Source organism: Hylobates moloch, unplaced genomic scaffold (genome assembly GCF_009828535.3).
Source record: "Hylobates moloch isolate HMO894 unplaced genomic scaffold, HMol_V3 SCAFFOLD_4, whole genome shotgun sequence".
Lineage (NCBI taxonomy): Eukaryota > Metazoa > Chordata > Mammalia > Primates > Hylobatidae > Hylobates > Hylobates moloch.
The window spans coordinates 47,968,504-47,992,992 of NW_026652279.1; the positions used below are offsets into that span (position 1 = coordinate 47,968,504).

The 24,489-nt window shown below is 38.3% G+C and overlaps 1 protein-coding gene across 4 annotated transcripts in view; it reads right to left on the bottom strand.

The window, feature by feature from the left end:
• Positions 1-1,767: 1,767 nt before the first annotated feature.
• ATP6V1A (ATPase H+ transporting V1 subunit A) overlaps positions 1,768-24,489 on the bottom strand; it is a 64,650-nt gene continuing 41,928 nt past the window's right edge. For all 4 annotated transcript variants that reach the window (XM_032150144.2, XM_058437493.1, XM_058437494.1 and 1 more), the window contains exons 7-15: positions 23,524-23,686; positions 22,557-22,665; positions 18,192-18,314; positions 17,982-18,096; positions 17,257-17,320; positions 14,733-14,936; positions 10,419-10,513; positions 8,568-8,739; positions 1,768-4,486 (exon numbers count right to left, since the gene is read on the bottom strand). In XM_032150144.2, the coding sequence (XP_032006035.1) occupies positions 4,394-4,486; positions 8,568-8,739; positions 10,419-10,513; positions 14,733-14,936; positions 17,257-17,320; positions 17,982-18,096; positions 18,192-18,314; positions 22,557-22,665; positions 23,524-23,686 (1,138 nt within the window). In that variant the 3' untranslated portion in view covers positions 1,768-4,393. The remainder of the gene's footprint in view (positions 4,487-8,567; positions 8,740-10,418; positions 10,514-14,732; positions 14,937-17,256; positions 17,321-17,981; positions 18,097-18,191; positions 18,315-22,556; positions 22,666-23,523; positions 23,687-24,489) is intronic.

Genomic DNA, 24,489 nt, shown 5'->3' on the forward strand with positions numbered 1-24,489 from the left:
CAGTTAACCTCCCTGAACTTCAATTTCTTCTACATAATGAGGGGGTGGAAATAAATCATCAAAATCCCCATTGATCCAACAAGCTGCCTTTACTTTCAGGAGCATTAATCTCATCTGTCTACTTATACCCAAAATTGGTAGTATGTGTACTCTCTGCTTTCTCAAACATCTTGTCTCCAAGTCTCCTGATCTTTTCACATGGTGTTTCCTTATTTTGCAGAATAACCTTTTTTTTTTTTTTTTTTGAGACAGAATCTTGCTCTTGCCCAGGCTGGAGTGCCAGTGGCGCAATCTCAGCTCACTGCAACCTCAGCCTCTTGGGTTCAAGCAATTCTGCCTCAGGCTCCTGAGTAGCTGGGACTACAGGCGCACACCATCACACCCAGCTAATTTTTGTATTTTTAGTAGAGACGAGGTTTCATCACATTGGCTAGGCTGGTCTTGGAACTCTTGGCCTCAAGTGATCCACAGGCCTTGGCCCCCCAAAGTGCTGGGATTACAGGCAGTGAGCCACCCGGCCCAGAGTAACTTTTCCGTTACTAATTGACTAATTTTTTTCCTGGATTTGTAAGAAGCCTCCAGTGGTTGCTAGTAGTGTCCTACCTCTATCTCCTCAACCATGACCACCATTTCAGTGCCCACCAGCCCGACCTCCCAACTGCCAGTACTTAAATTTTTTTGCAGAGGATTTTCTGTGGCCACCAGGACCTGATCTACCTGTATGCATGTGCTGTGTATTGACTCTCCCCATCTTTATGGGGATACCTTTCAAATGGAAAATCGACAGGAGCTGCTTGTCAAACAAGTTACCCTAGTTTCCTCGCACTCTGGTGGGATAACTGAGATGTGCATTCTTCACTTGTTCTGCAAACTCCCCAGCAGGATTGTGCTCCAGAGTATTAACTTGGTTGATAATGAGCGCTTTAACTGGCTTCTTTCCATTCTGTCTCAATTCTCTACTTTCCTAATGGTGTTTCCTGATACCATCTCCCAAATAAACTACCTAAACTCAACTGCTTGTCTCAGAGTCAACTTCTGTGAGAATTCAAATTAAGCTCTTAGAACAACTTCAGTAGCGTTTTATCACCCCATTTGAGAAAGTTGATTCCCTTCTTTGTGTTCCTATATTGTAGCAATACAGTAAAGCTAATATGCTGAAGATATTGGGATATTACCTAATGGACAAAAAATTACTGACTCTATAATGAAGAAAGAAGTCTTCTCATGATTTTTAAACTATTTCTCTACATAAACTTCAGACTCAATGGTAATATACAGTTTGACACTGCTTCTTCACTCCTTTGGAAATTGTTAAAAATACAACATTTAAGGAAATAAAATATATCCTATGTACCATAATGAATTGCTACAAAGGATGTGGCACATTGTTATACTGGACTTTAAATTGGCTTGCAAAATCATAAGTTACAAGGCTTTAGTTTACTTGTTAAAAACTTCTTGAAGAGTACCACTGATTTCCTTGCACTTAGAAGTGAATTTATAGAAACCATTCACTTTCTCAATTTAAAGTAAAATTCAGAATGGGATGGGATTCTGTGTATTATATTTCCAAAACATAGTGTGATACAATTATGGGACTTTTTGCAGGCTATAGTGAGGGCTCCAATTCAATTTCATAATCTTCAGTAACAATCTATAAAAAGGAAGGAAAAAATTTTTAAAGGTCATACCAAAACAGTAAGTCAAGATACAAGGTACATATTTTCTAGCAGATTGTGCCATAAAAAAGAGAAAAAGAAAAAAATGTTAATTTAAATCCACTTTTTATTCTTTCACAGATTTTAACAATTATACACAACTTTTAACATAAAGGTAGTGAAATCTCAAGGATAAGGAGGCAATGTATGTGGCCTCTTCTATTCGTTATTCAGGATGGAAGGAAATTTTCAAAGTACAATGTGTGAGATTTAACACTGGAAAAATACATATGAAACTTGTTTAACTGGCTCCACTTAGGACCAGACACAGCACAACAAATATAGAACTGCATCATCTTTTTAAAAGATCATTGTAATTTTAACACATTCTTATTAAAGAAATACATACTATCAGTGACCAATCTGAAACTCTGTAACAGGTGAAGGGAGACTTACGATGAATATCTGAGCATAGGTTCGCTAGCATCTTCACACTCATACATAAACATTCTTAAAGGGAGTAAGAATGATTTCAAATTCAAAACAACAACAACAAAAAAACAAATTTGGTCAAACTTTCTTCATCATACCATTCATTGCTATCACAATCCTAGTTTGCTGGTAGGTTTAAGAAAGGAATAGAAAGTTTTTGAAATCCTTTTAATTTCTACCAGTCTTAGGGCCTCTTGGGTAGGCCACTTTGGAAGCAAACTGATTACACAGCACCATTAAGTCCGTATCTCAACAAACCACTGCGTAATTTCTGTCAATGTTCTCAAAGGTTAAAACAAGTTGTATGGAAGAATACCTTTCCTCAATAGCAGGCCACTGTAAAAACATGTAATCTGCAAAAATTTAAACAAAACTATCCTGAATTCTGTATGGATTGCTTCTTTCCTTAACAGACCAAGAGCTAGGCATTACCTAAAAAATTAAATAATAATATACTGAGGTATAAAATAAATACTTTATTTATGCTATCACAATTTGGGTATTTGAGATTGTTAGCCATGTTCACACACCCTTTCCTCTTCCCAAAGAGGAAGCAACGGTGCCAGCACTATTGGTCAGAAAGAGTTAATGGGAAACTGTTGCTCTCACAACTGTTCTGCAATATGCAGACACATAAATTATTATTTTAAACATATACTTAAAAGACGGATAAAATGAACTTTTTTTTTCATGTGACCCACATTCTGTTATCAGTAGATACAAAATTAATTTCATTCCTATTAGGATGGAAACTGGTATGCTGCTGTGGCCATAGATATTCTGAGAAACCTCTTAAGCCAGTGAACCAAAAACCATATGAAAGAAAGTAATACTTTCTATGATTGGTCAACTGGCTGTTCAAGAATTCAACAATCAAACAAACATGCAAACATGTGACATATGGCATTATTTTGTAAAAACATAATGCCACTCTGGCCCCAGGAATCATCACTACAGCCCAGCTGGTCCTTAAAGGTGCAAACAGCCTTTAATTGCTACTAAACATCTTCTCTGGTATTTTACTGCCCATCACACTTGCCACATGATTCTCAGAAGCTTAGGCTTCCAAGATGTTTAAGGAAAATAAAGAGGGTGTGATGTGGATCAAGTTTTCAGTGATTGTTTTAAGTGTCATTTTAAAAAGAACTTCCTAGTAATGGAGTATATAATAGTCCTTGATACTAAATTTTTTCTAGTGAAATAAACTATGCTTTAATAAGACAATGTTGCTCTAAGTTTGACCACCTGATTCTTTCTCTTTTTTAGAGGGTACGTTTCATATATTGTGTGAGCCCCACAAATGTCTATTTTAAAAAGAGTATAGTCCCTGGCCGGGCGCGGTGGCTCACGCCTGTAATCCCAGCACTTTGGGAGGCTGGGGCAGGTGGATCACCTGAGGTTGGGAGTTCGAGACCAGCCTGACCAATATGGTGAAACCCCGTTTCTACTAAAAATACAAAATTAGCCGGGCGTGGTGGAGCATGCCTGTAATCCCAGCTACTCGGGAGGCTGAGGCAGGAGAATCACCTGAACCTGGGAGGCAGAGGTTGCAGTGAGCCAAGATCGCGCCATTGCACTCCAGCCTGGGCAACAAGAGTGACACTCCGTCCCAAAAAAGAAATAATAAAATAAATAAAAAATAAAAATAAAAAGAGTATAGTTCCCAATAGTTTCTCACAAATATTCCTGATTTATACTGGGGGAAGTGATGCATAATTAGAACATTAATCATTATGTTTTTGAAAATTAAATATTTCCTGCAAAGCAATTCCTTTGCAAAATGCTAAGCTGTCAATGAGCTTACCACAATAGACATTGAGTCATTTCACAAAGTACTTGTTCAAAAGTTATAGAAACCTGGCCTTCCATTCCAAATTCGCTGCAAAGAGAGTACATGCAGTAGTCCTGTTTACAATTTAATAGAGATGAGGAAAGGGCACACGTAGGACAAAGAGGGTCATCACCCTACATACAAGTTTACAGTAGTGTAACCACAATATATATTTACTATATTCACCACTTCAGATAAAGGAAGAGGGAGGCCCTTCACAACACTAGAACAAAGGAATGTTTGTTTTATATAAGACCTACCAAAAAAACAGGGAAACAAATAACACACATAGGCACTAGTCTCAAAGCTGCACAAGAAAGAAGCAAAGAGTTTGAGATGAGAAATTATTCAGGAAAATATACATAGGAGCTTGCTGAGGAAAAGGAAATCACAGTTCTAATCTTCAAGGCTTCTAATCTTCAAGGCTACGGAATGCATTCTGCATATCTTCAAGAAGTTGTGCATAGTCGCTTTTGATCTTTGCCTCACCATCTTTCAGTGGATCCTGAAAGAAGACATTACAAATTCAACTCGCATTTGGAAAATAATTTTCATTATGTATGTTAAGTTACTTTTTTTTTTTTTTTTGGAGACAGAGTCTTGCTCTGTCGCCCAGGCTGGAGTGCAGTGGCACGATCTTGGCTCACTGCAACCTCCACCTCCCGGCTTCAACTGATTCTCCTGCCTCAGCCTCCCAAGTAGTTGGGACTACAGGTGCCCACCATCATGCCCAGCTAATTTTTTTTTTGTACTTTTAGTAGAGACAGAGTTTCACCATGTTGGCCAGGCTGGTCTTGAACTCCTGACCTCAAGTGATCCACTTGCCTCGGCCTCCCAAAGTGCTGGGATTACAGACGTGAGCCACTGCACCTGGCCCAGGTTACTCGTATTTTATATATTTTGAGTACTAGGTTTAGTGAGGGACACTGGTAAACCACAGGCAGGAGGTAAAACTATACTCATTTTCCCTTTTTCTTAAGGATACAAATCCAACCAAACAGAAAGAAAACAAAATTTAAATTTTACATTTTGCCTGATAACCACATTCAGTGACCAAAGCCTTTATCCTCAACAATGTGCAAAATAGTGGGAAATTATGCCGCTTCATATAGTAGATGAATATGATTTAATGCATAATAATTAGGAATTAATTTAATCAAAACAGAATTTGCTCAACATCTGATATTATCACACTAGGATGGAAAAGTAAAATTTAGGAAATAACGTTAAAATGCACCATTATTTAAAATCCTTATGGAAAGCAACTTACTGAGTAATATGTATAAAAGAGAATTTAGCTAGGCTTGGTGGCTCACGCCTATAATCCCAGCACTTTGGGGGGGCTGAGGTGGGCGAGTCACAAGGTCGGGAGATTGAGGCCATCCTGGCCAACATGGTGAAACCCTGTCTCTATTAAAAATACAAAAAAATTGGCTGGGCATGGTGGCGTGCGCCTGTAGTCCCAGCTACTTGGGAGGCTGAGGCAGAGGCAGAGTTGCAGTGAGTGAGTCAGCCATGATCCAGCCTAGTAGAGTGAGATCTGTCTCAAAAAAGAGACAGACTTTAACATGTTCCAGGTCTCTAACCCAATCATTCCACTTCTGGGACTCCATACTAAGAATATGCACAAAACCAACTACATACAACTACATGGTCGTCCACGCCAATAACTGGAAATTTTCTTTTCTTTCTTTTTTTTTTTTTGAGACAGAGTTTTGCTCTTGTTGCCCAGGCTGGAGTGCAATGGTGTGATCTCGGCTCACCGCAACCTCCACCTCCCAGGCTTAAGTGATTCTCCTGCCTCTGCCTCCTGAGTAGCTGGGATTATAGGCATGCACCACCACGCCCAGCTAATTTTGTATTTTTAGTAGAGACGGGGTTTCTCCATGTTGGTCAGGCTGGTCTAGAACTCCTGACCTCAGGTGATCCGCCCGCCTCGGCCTCCCAAAGTGCTGGGATTACAGACGTGAGCCATTGCACCCGGCCAATAACTGGAAATTTTCTAAGTGTCTAAGAATAGAAAAATATTACTCTCCAGCCACAAAACAATGCTACAGAAGAGTAATGACATTAAAAAAACCTGTGATGTTAATCTGACACAATAAGCATGTAAATAGAAATCATCATTACTACAGGTATATTTCTTTTTCATCCTCTTTCTATGAATATATAGTTTTTTAAGACAATATTTGGATCAAGTTACATATGGAAACTTTTTCACTCTGTGCCATAAGCATTTCTCCATGTCTTTGAATATTTTTAACAAAAATGGTAATGCCTTCGTAATATCTATCTTATGGACACACCATAATGTACTGTTGGCTCTGTTCATTCTTGGGTGACATTTAAGAAATCTGGCTTGGCGTAGTGGCTCATGCCTGTAATCCCAGCGCTTTGAGAGGTTGAGGCGGGCAGATCACCTGAGGTCAGGAGTTCAAGACCAGCCTGGCCAACATAGAGAAACCCCCGTCTCTACTAAAAATACAAAAATTAGCCGGGTGTGGTGAATGCACCTGTAATCCCAGCTACTTGGGAGGCTGAGGCAGGAAGAATTGCTTGAACCTGGGAGGGGGAGGTTGCAGTGAGCCAGGATCATGCCACTGTACTCCAGTCTGGACAACAGAGCAAGACTCCATCTCAAAAAAAAAAAAAAAAAAAAAGAAATTTAATAAACAACCTTGTATATCCATATCAAAATTCTGATTACTTCCTTCATTTATGTATCTCAAGGTGAAATGACAAGACTAAAAAGATGTAAATGTTTTTAAATTCTCAATGTAGTGATTACCTATTTGTACAGGTTTACTTTCAATCTATAGCGTGAACACACACACAAAATATATATATATAACTTTAAAATTTTTATATTACATATACACTCAGAGAATCATTCTCAGTAGGTGGTTAGCAAATATGCCTGGATGTCATGACAGAAATAAATACAATTCAACTGATCAAATATTTTAAAAACAATCTTATACATTTGAGTTCCTACTAATAATTTCATTTAATTATCTATTTTTATCTTGTGTACTTCCAAAAGAACAAGACGTCACTTAAAAGTTAAAAAATGGCCAGGTGCGGTGGCTCACGCCTGTAATCCCAGCACTTCGGGAGGCCAAGGTGGGTGGATCACATGAGGTCAGGAGTTCAAGACTAGCCTGGACAACATGGTGAAACCCCGTCTCTACTAAAAATACAAAAAATTAGCCAGGCTTGGTGGCAGGCACCTGTAATCCCAGCTACTTGGGAGGCTGAGGCAGGAGAATCGCTTGAACCCAGGAGGTGGAGGTTGCAGTGAGCCGAGATTGTGCCACTGTAGTCCACCCTGGATGACAGAGCAAGACTGTCTCAAAAAAAAAAAAAAAAAAAAAAGTTAAAAAATGACGTGCAGTACATGATATTTAAAAGAAGTAAACAGAAAAGATGTCATTTCAGAAGAACACGTGTGCTAGAGGTTAATAGGCACTTGGAGTAAGGTAATTGTTGCTCAGCTATGAAGTAAGCTCTAATTTGCCTGGCAGCTAAGACAAAAGGAAATACACATCAGCATTTATTTTAGACGTGACACACTAATTTTTTTTTTTTTTTGAGACTGTGTCTCACTGTGTTGCCCAGGCTGGAGAGCAGTGGTGCGATCATGGCACACTGCAGCCTTGACCTCAGCCTCCCAGGTGGCTGAGACTACAGGTGTGTGCCCCACACCTGGCTAATCTTTTGTATTTTTTGTAGAGACAGGATTTCGACATGTTGCCCAGGCTTGTCTTGAACTCCTGGGTTCAAGTCATCCTCCTGCCTCAGCCTTTGAAAGTTCTGGATTACAGGCATGAGAACCACTGTGCCTGGCTGATATACTAATTTTTATCATTAGAATTCCTATTTGAACATAACTTTGAGGTCTCTACTGGTTTTACAAAACCTGAACATGTGTGAAAATAACTGCAATTTTTTTTTTTTTTTTTTTTTTTTAGACGGATCTTGTGCTGTGCCCAGTCTGGATCGCGGTCATGCAAGCATTCTCCTGCCTCAGCCTCTCCGAGTAGCTGGGACTACAGGCGCCCGCCACCACGCCCGGCTAATTTTTTGTATTTTTTTTTAATAGAGACGGGGTTTCACCGTGGTCTCGATCTCCTGACCTCGTGATCCGCCCGCCTCGGCCTCCCAAAGTGCTGGGATTACAAGCGTGAGCCACCGCGCCCGGCCAATAACTGCAAGTTTTATAGCCCAGGTTTGGGACTCAAAATAGCTAGAAAAATTAAAAAGAAGCATTGCACTTTGGGAGGCTGAGGCGGGCAGATCACAAGGTCAAGAGATCGAGACCATCCTGGCCAACATGGTGAAACCCCATCTCTACAAAAAAAATCCAAAAATTAGCTGGGCATGGTGGCATGCACCTGTAGTCCCAGCTATTCAGGAGGCTGAGGCAGGAGAATCGTTTGAACCCGGGAGGCAGAGGTTGCAGTGAGATAAGATCATGCCACTGCACTCCAGCCTTGCAACAGAGTGAGACTCTGTAAAAAAAAAAAAAAAAAAGAAGCATTTCCAAATTTCCAAATAAAAAAAGTTACAGCAGAAACAAAATATACCTTGAATTTCATGGAGGAAAGTTTATAGAGGATATCTCCCATGTGCTCACGAATAATGGACCATGTGATTTTATTGTCACTCTGGGCAGTGGTTTCAACAGCTCTACGAGCCATATCATAAAATGCAATCATGTTGGACAGCATCCCTACTGTCTTGTAGAATGGGCAGAACCTAGAATAAATGAAGGTCAAAAAAATTAACAAAAATAAACCCCAAAACAGGTTCATACTTTATGTAAAACTACTAGAGCATTAGTTTCTTTATCTAAGTATGCAGATTGCTTATTTATTAGATGATACATAAGGAATAAAAAAAATAGTGAAAAGACCAACAACTACTTAACCAGAGTTTTTGAATAGAGATGTCTCAGGATATGGGATAGAAGAAGATATATATTCTTTTATTTATTTCAAGGGTAAATTTTACCTTTCTCTGTTAAAATCATCAAGCGGGAGAAACAATGAAACAGTATTGCTATAATCAACTGACTCTCTGAGGGTTTGTTTTTGTACAATGCAGTTAAATAAGTAACCCAAATGGTAAAATAACTGAGTTGTAAGGACTCCCTTGTGATAGTGGATTAGGTTTAATGAGTAATAGGAAAGCAGGAAACTGCAAGTTCCTAAAGTTAGTAGTAGCCCCTTTTTTCTTAATGTGTTCGTTTTCATTTGCCCATACTTTTAAATAACAGACACATGAACAAATATTCAACTTCAGTCACATACATTCGTACAACTTTTGGACATGTTTAAACACATTTGCATACATAATTTCATGCATACTCCTATTACACCTTTTCCAAAGAATTTTTCCCTTGTTATCTTTGTGTAGGTGGTTCCTAGAAGCTTCATAAGTTCCCAGTAGAGCAGATTTCTGGGGCTTACTGATATACTGGCATATTTACTGCTTGCCCTACATTCTGGTAACCCTTCCATTGGCTCAGTTCCTTCTTCAGTCTTATATGGGGCCAAATATGATTTGAGGGAGAAAAGATAACCTGGCATGAAAGGGCTAAATTCTCAAAGTTTAAAAAAAATGAGAACTTTAAACAAGCCTCAGTAGTAGCATTGATAATAATGAAAAAAAGAAAGCACTGAGTAGGAGTTGGAGTGCTCTAACAGAGACCTTGGTAGAAAGCAAGCAATAGGACTCTTGGGAAATGAGGCATGAAAGCAGAACTATTAATTATTTAGGAAAAGAGTAATAATTATTTAGGAAAAAAGTAAAAGAAGCCAGGCGTGTTGGCTCCTGCCTGTGAGTCCCAACACTTTGGGAGGCTGAGGTGGGTGGATTGCTTGAGCCCAGGAGTTGGGACCAGCCTGGGCAACATGGCAACACTCAGTCTCTACCAAAAAAAAAAAAAATTAGCTGGGCATGGTGGTAGGCACCTGCAGTTCTAGCTACTCAGGAGGCTGAGGTGGGAGAACTGTCAGGAGGTTGAGGCTGCAATGAGCTGAGATTGCGCCACTGCACTCTAGCTCGGGTGACAGAGTGAGACCCTGTCTCAAAACAACAACGTAAGAGAGTAAAGGAGACATGGGCAGTGGAAAGAAATGAAGAAGGCTTCTGAAGAAGGGAATAATCCCCAGGCTCTGCACTAAGCCACAATTAAATCTAATTACAGATGAATGTATGAGTGAAAATACTGTCATAATTGGACAAATGAGCAAATCAAGATAGGGGACATATTAGATCATTAGATGTCTACTACAAATATACAAAATAAACCAATCTACTAAGTCAGAGTGTATGAGCCTATATGAGAACAAAAAAAGGTTTTTAATGTGTACTCCTTCACCAAAACACAATAGAAAATCCTCACATAAAAAAAGGAAATCAATATAGCTTACCTGTCATAAGGAGTATATCCATTTTGTTGTAGGAAATCATCTTTGATAAGTTTTGCTACCTCCAGAGTGATTTTATCTGTTTCTGCCAAAGAAGCCTAGAAGAGAAAAAGATATTTTTAGACATTTACTCTAAAATGTAAGATCGATGGTGGCAATTAATTAACAAGCAGAAACTATATAATCCACCATCACCTATTGTTAATAAATTTACTTATAACGGCTTTTTGATTGATGTTCTTTTTAAACTGTGGTTAAAAAGCATATAACATAAAATTTACCATCTTTGCCACTTTTAATTATACAGTGTAATAGTATTATATATACTCACATTACTGTGAAACAAATCTCTAGAGCTTTTCCATCTTGCAAGTCTGAAACATCCATTAAACAGTAACTCTCCTTTCTCTCCTCCCCCAGCCCCTGGTAACGACTATTCTACTTTCTGTTTCTACAAATTTGACTATTTTAAATACCTCATAAAAATGAAATCATACAGTGTTTGTCCTTTTGTGACCAGTTTATTTCACTTAGCATAATGCCCTCAAAGTTTATCTGTATTGAGGCATGTGACAGGATCTCTGTCTTTCTTAAGGCTGAATAATATCTCTTAAGGCTGAATACTATATATATATATATATACCACATTTTGTTTATAGATTCATCCATAGATGGACATATGGGTTGCTTCCACTTCCTGGCTATTGTGAACAGTGCTGCTAAGAACATGGGTCCGGGTACAGTGGCTTACACCTGTAATCCCAGCACTTTGGGTGGCTGAGGCAGGAGGATTGCTTGAGCTCAGGAGTGCGAGACCAGCTTGGGCATCATGGTGAAAACCTGTCTCTACAAAAAATACAAAAATTAGCCAAGCGTGGTGGCATGCGCCTCTAGACCCAGCTACTTGGGAGGCTGGGGTGGGAAGATTGCTTGAGCCTGGGAGGCAGATGGAGGTTGCAGTGAGCTAAGATCGTGCCACTGCACTCCAGGCTGGGTGACAGAGACCTTGTCTCACACACACAAAAAAATCCCAAACAAACATGGGTGGCAAAAAGCTTGATGTTCTGGGCCAGGCACTGTGGCTCGCACCTATAATCCCAGCACTTAGGGAGGCTAAGGTGGGCGGATCATGAGGTCAAGAGATCGAGACCATCCTGGACAACATGCGGAAACCCCGTCTCTACTAAAAATACAAAAATTAGCCAGGTGTGGTAGTGCGCGCCTGTACTCCCAGCTACTCGGGGGGCTGAGGCAGGAGAATCGCTTGAACTTGGGAGGCGGAGGTTGCAGTGAGCCGAGATCGCGCCACTGCACTCCAGCCTGGCGACAGTGCGAGACTCCCTTAAATAAATAAATAAATAAATAAATAAGCTTGATGTTCTTTTCTTGAAATACCTCTTCACATCTTGGCTTGCTATCTTAATTATTTGAATTCTCCGTCTTAAGTTTGTTTCATAAAAATCTATATAGCTCATCAATAGTTGAATTTTAAAAACATTACAAAGTATTTAGAACTATGAAGTACAGTAAGTATGTACTACTCTATGTCTCAGTGCTATTTTACTAGTATAGCTAAGTTACAGAGCTTCACCCTTTAAATATCACTACCTCAAAAGCCCTAACTTTTACAATTGCCATAGCAGCCTTGAGAGATAGTATTAGTGTTGCCGGGATCACTAACAGGTAAAGATTTCTTGGGAGTGGAAAATGGACAAGCCCAATGAGTTAACTACATTCTTGCATTATGGATCAGTTCTCCAGTTTTTTTTTGTAAATCCCTTTTATCTCTAGTCCTCTCTTCAACCACAGGTAAATATTAAACAATGTTTTATGTGTATTCTTTTATTTGTATAAATTCATGTAAAATGTGTATTTTATTTTGTGCAAGTGTCTTTAATTATGTAAAACTTCTTGTGTCTTTGGTTTGGTACTTTGTTTCGATCCACCTATGCTGCTGTACATGTTTTGCTGCTTCCAGCTCTCACGTATTTCATCCTCTGTGGTGTGCACCCTCCCTATTTAACCTTCCATCTTTTGCTCACAGTAGAGGACATTCAGATTTCTTCTAATTCCCCACCACCACAAACATCCACTTAAGGACCTGCTTGAGAATTTCTTTGGGGATAAATATCCAGAAACAGAACTGCTAGGTCCCAGGGTAGGTAAACAAGTCCTATCAGACTGCTCACAATGGCAGCACCAGACAATCCGCCCACCAGCTCCTCTGTCCCCACAACACTGGGCAATATTTGACATTTTAACTAGTATAATATGATGTTCTCAGTGTTGTTTGAGCAATTCTCCATAGGTCTATTAGTCTTTTGAGATTCGTTTTCTATAATCAGTCTGTTCTTTCCCTTGGCCACATTTCTGTTGAAGTTCTAGTCTTCTTATTAACTTACAGGAGATCTTTGTACATTTTAGACATTAGCCCATCAGTTTTTTTTTTAATTTTTTAAAAGTGTTTTTAAAATTAAAAATTTTTTCTAAACATTTTTATCTTATTATTTATGTATTTACTTATTTTTTAATAGAGATAGGGTCTCACTCTGTCACCCAGGATGGAGTACAGTGGTGAGATCTCGTTTCACTATAGTCTCAACCTCCTGAGCTCAAGTGATCTTCCCACCTCAGCTTCCCAAGTAGGTGGGACTACAGGCTCGCACCACCACACCCAGCTAATTTTTATATTTTTTGTAGAGACAAGGTCTCGTCATGTTGCCCAGGCTGGTCTTGAACTCCTCACCTCGTGATCTGCCCGCCTCCGCCTCCCAAAGTGCTGGGATTACAGGTGTGAGCCACCACGCCTGGCTGAGAAGTGGCATCTTTTTAATAAGTCATTCCATCCAAGAGCATGGACTGTTTCTATTTTCATATCATTTTCTCTTTCATTTATTAGTTTAAAAGTGGTTTTCATAGAAGAAATATATATTTCTGGTTAGTTCCTACACTCTAGTTTTTGTTGCTATTGAGAACATCTTATTTTTACTTTTATTTTCTAGTTGGTATTGCTACTGTAGAGAAATTCTCTTGATTTGTGTTTATCTTGAATCATAACCCCCCCCAGTGAACTCTTATTATTTGTTTCTCTGTTAATTCTGTTATATTTCTAGTATATGAGCACATTATCTACAAACAATGACACTGTTATCTCTTTCTTCACAACTTTTCTTTTTTCTCTTCTTACATCATTGGTTATGATCTCTGGTATTTGACAGAACACAATGATGAGATTAGGCATGCTGGTCTTAATCCTAGTTTTTAAATGAAATGCATCTGAAATTTCTCCAGTAAGTAAAGTGGCTTCCCTAGGTCTTAGTATATTACTTTTAACACATTAAGGAAGTTCCCTTCTATTCCTTGTTTGCTAAGATGTTTCTAAAAATTGTAATAAACTTCAAATATTTTTCCACATTAACTGAGATATCCTTTTTCCATTACATTAGTACATTAGTGAATTACAATAGATTTTCTGTGTCTAATATGGACATTCCTGAGATAAACTTGCTTATGATGTATCGTTTTATTGTCTTTAATATCTTACTGGACCTCATACACTAATATTTAATATTTTATTAAGTATCTACATTCATACCTACATTCATCAACAATATTAGTCTATAGTTTTCCTTTCTTGTATTGTCTTTATCTGGTTTTGCAGTTCTTCCTGTTTCTTGCTTCTCTTATTGGGCAGATAAGAGAATATTTTTATTCTATAAATAGTAACTAGTAATACATGTTAGAATGTTAGCTATCTCCAAATATTAACCTTTTTTGGAATGAATTAGGAGGTGACTTTATAACATACAATAAAAAGAACAAAACGAGACAAAGAACTCTGAGTACTAACTAGCACTGCATACTATCTGAGAAGTCTTTTCATTCTGGCATTTAATTTGCCTAAATTTAATTCCACCATCTTTCCTTGAAGAATCAAGATACAGGCACAAGAATGTAACTCACCTGTTTAAGGCCAATAGCTAATTATTGGAGGAACTAGAAGCCAATCCTTCTGAAACCTAGCCCTAGCATTCCTACAAAAATGTATGTTAGCAAATTCTAACTCTACCACCTCTAATTTGGTTGGTGATGGGTATATTCCATTTCAAGATACAAGTAAATCAAATGTTTCTTTCTCACCTACAATATACCCAAGAACCATGCTAAGTACCATAACAAACAGAAAATTTCAATTAAAAATATTTAATAAATATTTATTTTGCTAGGCAATAATCTGTAATATCCAAGGCTCTATCTGTCCTTGAAACACCCCAGTGTAACCCACAGATCTATCTTCCATGGAATTTAACAACTCACCTTTCCCACAAGCTGTACAATTTCTGCCAAGTCTTCTTCTTCCTGCAGAATTTCCTTAGCTTTGGTCCTCAGAGGAACGAACTCTGTGAAGTGTTTGTCATAGTATTCATCCAAGGCACGCATATACTTGCTATAGCTGATGAGCCAATTGACAGAGGGGAAATGCTTACGCTGAGCTAGTTTCTTATCTAAGCCCCAGAACACCTGATTAACAAAAACACACACAAAAAAACAGTAATTTTTCTCAAAAAACAAAGTTAAAAAAATACTGAAGCATGTTTGCCCTAACTATGCAATTCTTTTTTTTTTTTTTTTTTTTTGAGGCAGAGGCTTGCTCTGTCACCCAGGCTGGAGTGCAGTGGCATGATCTTGGCTCACTACAACCTCTATCTCATGGGTTCAAACAATTCTCCTGACTCAGCCTCACAAGTAGCTGGGATTACAGGCATGTGCCATCATGCCCGGCTAATTTTTGTATTTTTAGTAGAGATGGGGTTTCACCATGTTGGCCAGGCTTGTCTCGAACTCCTGACCTCATGTGATCCTCAGCCTCCCAAAGTGCTGGAATTACAGGCATGAGCCACCATGCCTGGCCCCTAAATATGCAATTCTACAATTCACTGATCAAATTATACATCGTTTTAGTATATACTAAGTAAAATTAAAACAATAAAACTTGCAGAAAATGACAATAATCTATTTCCTTTCATTTTCAAAGTGTGTAATACCTACAAATCAAATTTAAAATTTACCTGTATTTTCTTAATAGTGTGTCAAATCCAATAGCAAAAAGAAAAATTAATTTACTCTTTTGAAATTATGGTACAATAGAACCAGAAAAGGTTTATGTAGATGGAATACACACTTCACTTTGATTAAAAACCTCTAACTGGCCAGGAATGGTGGCTCACGCCTGTAATCCTAGCACTCTGGGAGGCCGAGGCAGGTGGATCACCTGAGGTCAGGAGTTCAAGACCAGCCTGGCCAACATGGCAAAACCCTGTCTGTACTAAAATACAAAAATTATCCGGGCGTGGTGGTGGCGCATGCCTGTAATCCCAGCTACTTGGGAGGCTGAGGAAGAAGAATTGCTTGAACCTGGGAGATGAAGGTTGCAGTGAGCTGAGATCGCTCCACTGCACTCCAGCCTGCACGACGGGAGTGAGATTCCATCTCAAAAAAAATAAAAAAATAAAAAAAATTTTTTTAACTGTTCTGGGCCAGGCACGGTGGCTCACGCCTGTAATCCCCGCACTTTGGGAGGCTGAGGCAGGTGGATCACCTGAGGTCAGGAGTTCAAGACCAGCCTGGCCAACATAGTGAAACCCTGTCTCTATTAAAAACACAAAAAATTAGCCGGGTGTGGTGGCGGGGTGCCTGTAATCCCACCTATTTGGGAGGCTGAGGCAGGAGAATCGCTTGAACCCGGGAGGTGGAGGTTGCAGTGAGCTAAGTTCACGCCATTGCACTCCAGCCTAGGCAACAAGAGCGAAACTCCATATCAAAACAAAACAGAACAACAACATCTAAGTGTTTTGATTAAATTTAGTTCCCTATCATTCACGGGGCCAATCCAATAACAACTGACAGTGATTTTTGTAAGGGCAAACATTCACAGATATTCCATGCATTTCTAACTCTGTTCCCTCTTTCCCCATAATTTAAAACTCAAAATGTTAGCAAATGTTAAAAAGTTTGAGAGTTGTAAATTTAGCCTCTGCCATTTCCTTTTATCTGATACTGTCAGAAACACAAGTAAATATTCTGTTTTTCCCACATGAATAATATATATATATATATATCACTTTTTTTTTTAACTATAGCTCTGATTTGTACACATCTTTTATTTGGGCTTCTTTTAACAGCCAAGCTGGCTACCTATCCACTAAAATTCATGTCTTGTCACTGGGAAGTAAATGCTTAGACAGAAACTGCATTTTCCAGCCTTGCTTTTACCTGGATGTGGCTAATAGAATGAGTGGAGTGACTGGGTCACTTTTGAATCCAAGGTTCAAAAAAGGTGGGTATGCCTTCTCCACAAGGCCTAGCTCCCTTGTGTCAGCTAGATGCAGATGATCACCAGGCTAGGTGACAGTGGAGTCACAAGATGGAAAGTATCCCGGACTCAGAATTATCACTAAACAGAAGAGAGCCTTGGACCATACTGTGAAGAGAAGTAACTTCTAGGTATTACACATTTTTGGGCCTCTTTGTTTCTATAACTAGGGTTACTATGACTTAAAGGATAGTATTACTCTAATACTAATAAAATTTTTGCTACCTAGATATATTTTCCACTTATATATTATTAAGTTTATTATAAATCCTATGTAAACAGCTAAGAAAAAAACACAGTATTAAAGGCTCTGTGTTAAGAGTATTTCTAAATCAGACTTTACCATTGCCTATCCTTTAGAGACTAAATTAAATACTTTACAACGATTACATTAGATCGCATTAGAACAGCAGGGGCTGCAGAGAGGAGGAAAGGCTCAGAAGTTGACTATACTAGGGAAAGACATACCTGAACGATACCAAGAGTGGCAGATGTAACTGGATCAGAAAAATCACCACCAGGTGGAGAAACTCTAAATTTAAAAAAAATGGTCATTACAAAAAAAATGGTCATTAGAAATGCTTACGAAAAATAACATATATATAAATGTTAACTTTTTTTTAAAGTTGATTTTAAGGTAAATAATTTTTTAATGTAAATAACTTTAGAAATGACCTTTGGAAAGAAAATCTTACCTAAAAATCTTAAACAAAAGCCAGTATTTAAGTTGTAAACAAGAATAGAAACTACAGAACACCTTCTAGTACGAGACATGAGAAAGATATTGTAATCAATTTTATTATTCTAATCAAATAGATGAAGCAAGAAGGAAAAGCTCCAAGAAAAAAGTATGGCTTTATGTAGTGATCATGAATCTTCACTTTCTTTTTATCGTGATGCAATCTCACCTTATTATGTCTATAATTTTCTAAATTACAAAAATTAAATATCTAAATTAAACATATAAATACATAAATTAAAGTCAAACCTATGGAACCAGAACATGCAGAAATTGCCTAAACATGTGCATCTTCAAAGAGCTCTTTAGGTGACTCTGGAGTGCAACCCTCCTTAAGAACCGCTGCTCCTAGTGGGAGCTAAATATTCTCTCTTTAAAATAAGTGACTTTTTTTCTCTCTTTAATACATCTGTGACTTTTTTCCTTTTGCAAAGTAAATAGTGTGGGTGCTTACGCTCCTACAATGCTGACACTCCCTTCTCTTTCAGGATTTCCAAGACATTTCACCCTGCCTGCTCGTTCATAAAAAGAGGCCAGACGGGCACCAAGATAGGCTGGATATCCACTATCTGAAAAAGGAAAAGAAATTTTAAAACAGAGTTTCTAAGCCAGCCCCGAAAATCCCATCAGCCCTGTTTACATGATAAGCAATACACAGACTTACCTGCAGGCATTTCAGCTAAACGACCAGAGATTTCTCTAAGGGCCTCAGCCCATCTAGAGGTAGAGTCAGCCATCATACTGACATGATAGCCCATGTCACGGAAGTACTCTGACAGTGTGATTCCTAAATTGGGAAGAATATTATTGTAAGTTACAATGCTAGCATATAAAATCCTGTTTTTTTTCCACCCTTAAGAAAACTTTAAAGCAATAAGTACACAACGTAGACTGCTAGTGGCTCCCTCAAAGCTGCTCTTCCTCTTTTTCTGGGCACATACTGAACTGTTTCCTAGCATCCTGTGCACTTAGATAGGGCCATGTAACTGATCTCTGGCTAACAAAACTCAAGTCAAAATAATGTGTTCTATGGCCAGGCAAGTCACACGCTCTTCCATACTCTTTCTTCCTTCTGGCCTACTGAAATGGGAAGAACTCCCAGTAGTCTTGGAAGCCATGTGTTGAAAATGGTAGAGCTCATTTCAGGCTGGATTGTGGCTCAGAATGACAGAGTAGAGTCCCCTGAACACTTGAAATAAACATCTACTATATTGAGCAAATATATATTTGGAATTATTTGATGCCATAGCCTAGCTTACCCTAATATAATGCACATTTTAGAAAGCAGGAAATGACTTTCTCTATTCTTTGTTGAAATAATTAAGTCTGAAATTAATTTTCAAATGTAGCTTCTCTCTATATATCACATACACACACACAAACATGTATGCATGCAAAAGTAACCCTTAACCAATCAGCCTGGGTGGTTACTTTTCAAAAGTAGCAAATGTTATTAAAATGAGTAATATCTTAATTGTCCAGATTATTCTGCTATGCAGATCAGGCCCTATCCTGTAAATTTAGACAGTAAACCACTTATAAGCAGCTAATATACAGAAACAAGTGTTGGGTTCTAGTTCCTATTCTGTCATTAACCTTAGCAAAATAACTTGATTTCCCAGTGTGGCTTCCTAATCTATTAAAAATGGAATAACGCCTGCCCTATATACTTCTATATAGCAGATGAAGTGAATTAAATAAATGTCATCTAAAAAGTACAAAGCGCTATGAAACTCTACGATATTAGGAAAAATGTACAGTTATATTATAAAAGTTCCAAAAGATTTTGGAACTTCTATAATGCCTTGGTTTCTTTATTTTACTGGTAAAGAAACAGAGGTTTATATAAGTAAAATTAACATAATTAGTGGAAAATTCAGTACTTTACTATTTATCATATTGCATCTTTCAGAATAAAAAATACTGACTGTTGAGGCATCCATAAAATGGTCTCATGAAGGAAGTCTTTAGGAAACATTACTTATCAATATTAAGGCTTCAACACAATAATTACCACATATTCCAATCTAATAAGAACAGATCCTTTCTTATACAAGCACGCTGTGTTTTAAATCTGTGATGAAATGTCACAGATACTTGTGATATCAGAAAGAAATGCAGAAAAGACAGATACACATGAGTAAGTGAGAATTCTCTGAGAGACCTACAGATATCAGTGCCTACAAGAAAAATATGCCTCAGACAAAATCAAGAGACAAACAAGCTGGGACATATTTGCAACTCATGACAGATAAAGGATGAATTTATTCATTAATCGAAGAGTTTCTGGCCAGGCACGGTGGCTCAAGCCTGTAATCCCAGCACTTTGGGAGGCCAAGGCAGGAGGATCTCTTGAGGCTAGGAGTTGCCCATCCTGGGCAACATAGTGAGACCCCCGTCTCTACAGAAAATAAAAAAATTAGCCAGGCATGGTGGCTCATGTTTGTAGCCTCAGCTACTTGGGAGGCTGAGATGAGAGGATCCCTTGAGACCAGGAGGTCAAAGCTGCAGTGAGCCATGAACATGCCACTGCACTTCAGCCTGGGTGATAGAGCAAGACCCTGTCTCTAAGGAAAAAAAAATGCATGCAAAACATACAAAGAATAGTGTAAAAATATATGTATAAGGATGTTTTAGTGCTGCCTATCATAAACGATGATAAAGAATCCAATAGTTCACCAAAAAGATGCCAGTTAAATTGATTATGATATATCCATACAAGGGGCTACTGTGCAGCCATTTAAAATAAGGTAGCTTTCTTAAAATGGTAGATGAATATGTCACTGTCTCTTCCTCATAAAACTTACCTCCAAACAAGGAGAACAAGAAATATAGAAATACAAATTTAGTCATTAAAAACTAGGAGACATAGTTCCACAACAATATAATAAAAAAAGTCACCTAAATAAGGTGAAAACCAAATAAGGGTATAGAAAAATGCCAAGAATTCATCTGAGGCCATGCATCTCAGATAAAGCTTCTGCAAACTTGAAGGCACATCTTCAAGTGCCTTGTTTGTTTCCAAACAAAGCAAGAGTGCTTTGTTTGGAACACTGCAAAAAGCTACATGGCCAGTCACAGGAAGGAGTTCCTTGTACCCAGTTTGGCATCAAAGAGAATCAGGGAGATGGGGATGAATAAAACACAAGTAGGTACTCCCTATTTTCACTAAATGAAAAGTGGGTGAGACAGAGGAGAAGAATTCACTGTGAATGGTCTTACAGCTGCTAATTTCTGGTATCAGGCAAGAAGAGTAAAATAGCTTTTTTATACAGCTGCATGCCATAATAAACTTCACAAGTTACCATGAAGAATTTCTGCTACCCTGGAACACAGTCACAGCCAGCCCTCCCATCTCCTACAAAGATGGGTAATAGTAAGTATCAGTACAGGATATCTAAACAAAAATAAAATAAGGAAAAAGACAGAAGAGAAGAATACAATGATGGCCAAATAACCTGTCAAAGAATAAATGAAAACTGTGACCACAGTTAAAAAAAAAAAACTCTAATAATGCAGCCTACTACAAAATAAAATCTCAAGGCATATGGAGCAAGATAAGAAGAGATACTTCATGAGCTGGAAGAACAAAAAGAAATAGAAGTGAAGGTTTCATTAGAAGCAACACAAAGAATAAATACCATTTATCCTGTGAACAGACAAAAGGCTAAATAAAAAGGATTAGAGAGGAAATGATGCACATGGAAAATAGATAACAAAAATCTAATATCTCTAGTTGGTATATTTGAAGAAGACAGCCATAATGAAAGACAAAAAGTTTCAGATGCAATTTTCTAAATTTTTCCAAAATAAAAGACATATTTCATAGATTAAATGGGTACATTATGTCTCCAGAAAAATTCAATGAAACTATCAATATTGGAATATATCTCAATAAAGTTAAGAGACTTCAAATTTAAAGAGAAAGTCCTTTGGGAAAAGAGAAAAATCACCTACAAAAGGAAAAAAAGCAGGCCAGCCTCAGCTTTAATGTCCCCAGCATTTAATACTAGTTCTCAAAGAAAAGAAATATTGATCAAGAATTTTATACTCAGCCTAACTATTAAAGTTTAAAGGCAATAGAAAAAAAAATAAATTTATGAAGAAACAAGAATTCAGAGAACATAGTTGCCATAAGTCTTCTTGAAGAAACTTCCAAAAGTCAAATCTTAGCCAATCAAGAAATGGAGAAATTATAGCCAAGGGACTGCTGGTGAGCATTAACTCCATTTTAATGTAGGTCTACAGCTAATTCAAATATTGGCTTTATGGCTACAGAATAGAATGTAAGTTTTATAAATCCTGAAAATGTAGAAAAAAAAGCTGGGATGGAAATGGAACCAAAGATGAAAGGTCATTAACACCTGAATTGTCTTATCTTTTATATCCCCAGACAAAACATATTAATTCAAAGCTGATAATTCAAGTTACAAAGGTACAAGTATATTTAAAACTAGATCAACGATAAAACATGTAGTGAAAAAAGGTAATATAAGATCATTTTACGGTCATTAAAAAGATTGAGACAGCGCTATAAATGTCTTATATTCACTTATTCTGAAGATATAATAACCAATTTTTTTTTTTTTTTTTTTTTTTGAGACAGAGTCTTGCTCTGTCGCTCAGGCTAGAGTGCAGTGGCGCTATCTCGGCTCACTGCAACCTCTGCCTCCCAGATTCAAGCAATTCTCCTGTCTCAGCCTCCCGAGTAGCTAGGATTAAAGGTGCCCGCCACCACGCCCGGCCAATTTTTTGTATTTTTAGTAAAGACAGGGTTTCACCATGTTGGCCAGGCTGGTCTCAAACTCCTGACCTCAAGTGATCTGCCCGCCTGGGTCTCCCAAAGTACTGGGACCACAAGCGTGAGTCACCGTGCCTGGCCAAGTAAAATATTTTTTAAAAGCTAGGAATGTGCTTATATGTACAGAGATATTTTAGAATGAAAGCAAAAAGCTCTTCAGAAAAGTCTGGTGCTAGCTTTACACTTAAGAACAGATGTTAACTGCTTTTATTCCAATTATATACTCACCAGTATAAATAGAGGCTTCTCTAGCAGCAACAGGCATATTGGAGGTATTGGCTACCAAAGCTGTCCTCTTCATAATTGACTCTACCTTACCATCAACCTCCATTGTGAGCTAGAAGTAAAATATATATTAGTGAATCTCCAATTTCTAAGGTAATATTTTAGCCCTCCCTCTTTTTCTATTTTTTTTTTAAACTTTTGCCCCATATTTAATGCCTCTTACAATCAGTGTTCCTAAAGTAATATTCCCCACCACTGCAATCTCTCTTCCCTGCTCCACGGTGCTATGAAGAAGATAGACATTATTTCAATTTCATAAATAAAATAAATATTTTATGAAAAAAGAAATATTTCTATAATAATCTAGATCATAAATCACATGTAAAGTTCACATCTATAAATGTTTTATTTCTTTATTTCATCTTTCTCTCAATAAGTAAAAACCACCAGACCATAAAAAGAAACTTTCAAGTGTTTGGCTTAAGAATTAAAATTCCTGGCCGGGCACGGTGGCTCATGCCTATAATCCCAGCAATTTGGGAGGCTGAGGTAGGTCGATTATTGGAGGTCAGGAGTTCAAGACCAGCCTGGCCAACATGGTGGAAACCCCATCTCTACTAAAAATACAAAATTAGCTGGGTGTGGTGGCATGCGCCTGTAATCCCAGCTACTCAGGAGGCTGAGGCAGGAGAATCGCTTGAATCTGGGAGGTGGAGGTTGCAGTGAGCTGAGATAGTGCCACTGCACTCCAGCCTGGGCAAAAAGAGTGAAACTCCATCACACACACAAAAAGAATTAAAATTCCTTTTCTTGAATATACAGATTAATTATAAATACAATTTTAAAATTCCTTAAAGATCCTTGACGAATGACAGCATTGCTCCAGACCCAACACAAAGCTTTATTAATTGTCAATGAACATTGTTTAGTGGTATTTTCTCTAGGATATTATTTGAAGCTTTATACAGACCTCTGGGAAGTCCCGGAGGACTTCAGACATCTCATTTCCTCTTTCACCACATCCTACATAAATGATTACATCACTGTTAGAATACTTGGATAGAGACTGTGATATCACTGTCTTTCCACAGCCAAAGGCTCCAGGGATAGCAGTAGTTCCTCCCTGGACACACCTAAACAAAGAAAACAAAGTATGGATTACTTGACTTGCTAACAGATATTAATAAATAAAGTAGGGGCCGGGTGCGGTGACTCACACCTGTAATGCCAGCAGCACTTCTGGGGGCCGAAGAGGGTGGATCATCTGAGGTCAGGAGTTTGAGACCAGCCTGGCCAACATGGTGAAACCCCATCTCTACTAAAATTACAAAAAAAAAGAAAAATTAGCCGGGCGTGGTGGTGGGCACCTGTAATCCCAGCTACTCTGGAGGCTGGGGCAGGAGAATCGCTTGAACCTGGGAGGCAGAGGTTGCAGTGAGTCGAGATCGCACCTTTGCACTATAGCCTAGGTGACAAAGCAAAAAACTCCATCTCAAAAAAAATAAAAATAAATAAAAATAAAGTAGGTAAGGAACACAAAAACACAAGTTAAAGAAAGAAAAAGCACTACGAAATATATTCCATAAACTGGAGAAGAGGGATATATGAAAATAATAAGATAAAATAAGGCTAGGCACAGAGGCTTATGCCTGTAATCCCAATGCTTTGGGAGACTGAGGTGGGAGGACTGCCTGAGCCCAAGTCCAGCCTGGGCAAAAGAGCGAGACCCTGTCTCTATAAAAAAATTTAGAAATTAGAAGGGCATGGTGGTGCATGCCCATGGCCTAGATATTCAGAAGGCTGGGGTAGGAGGATAACTGGAGCCCTGGAGTTTGAGGTTACCGTGAACTATGATCTAGCCATTGCATTCCAGCCTGGGTCACAGAGTGATAAACTGTCTCTTAGAGAGACAGAGGGAGAAAGAGACAGAGATAGG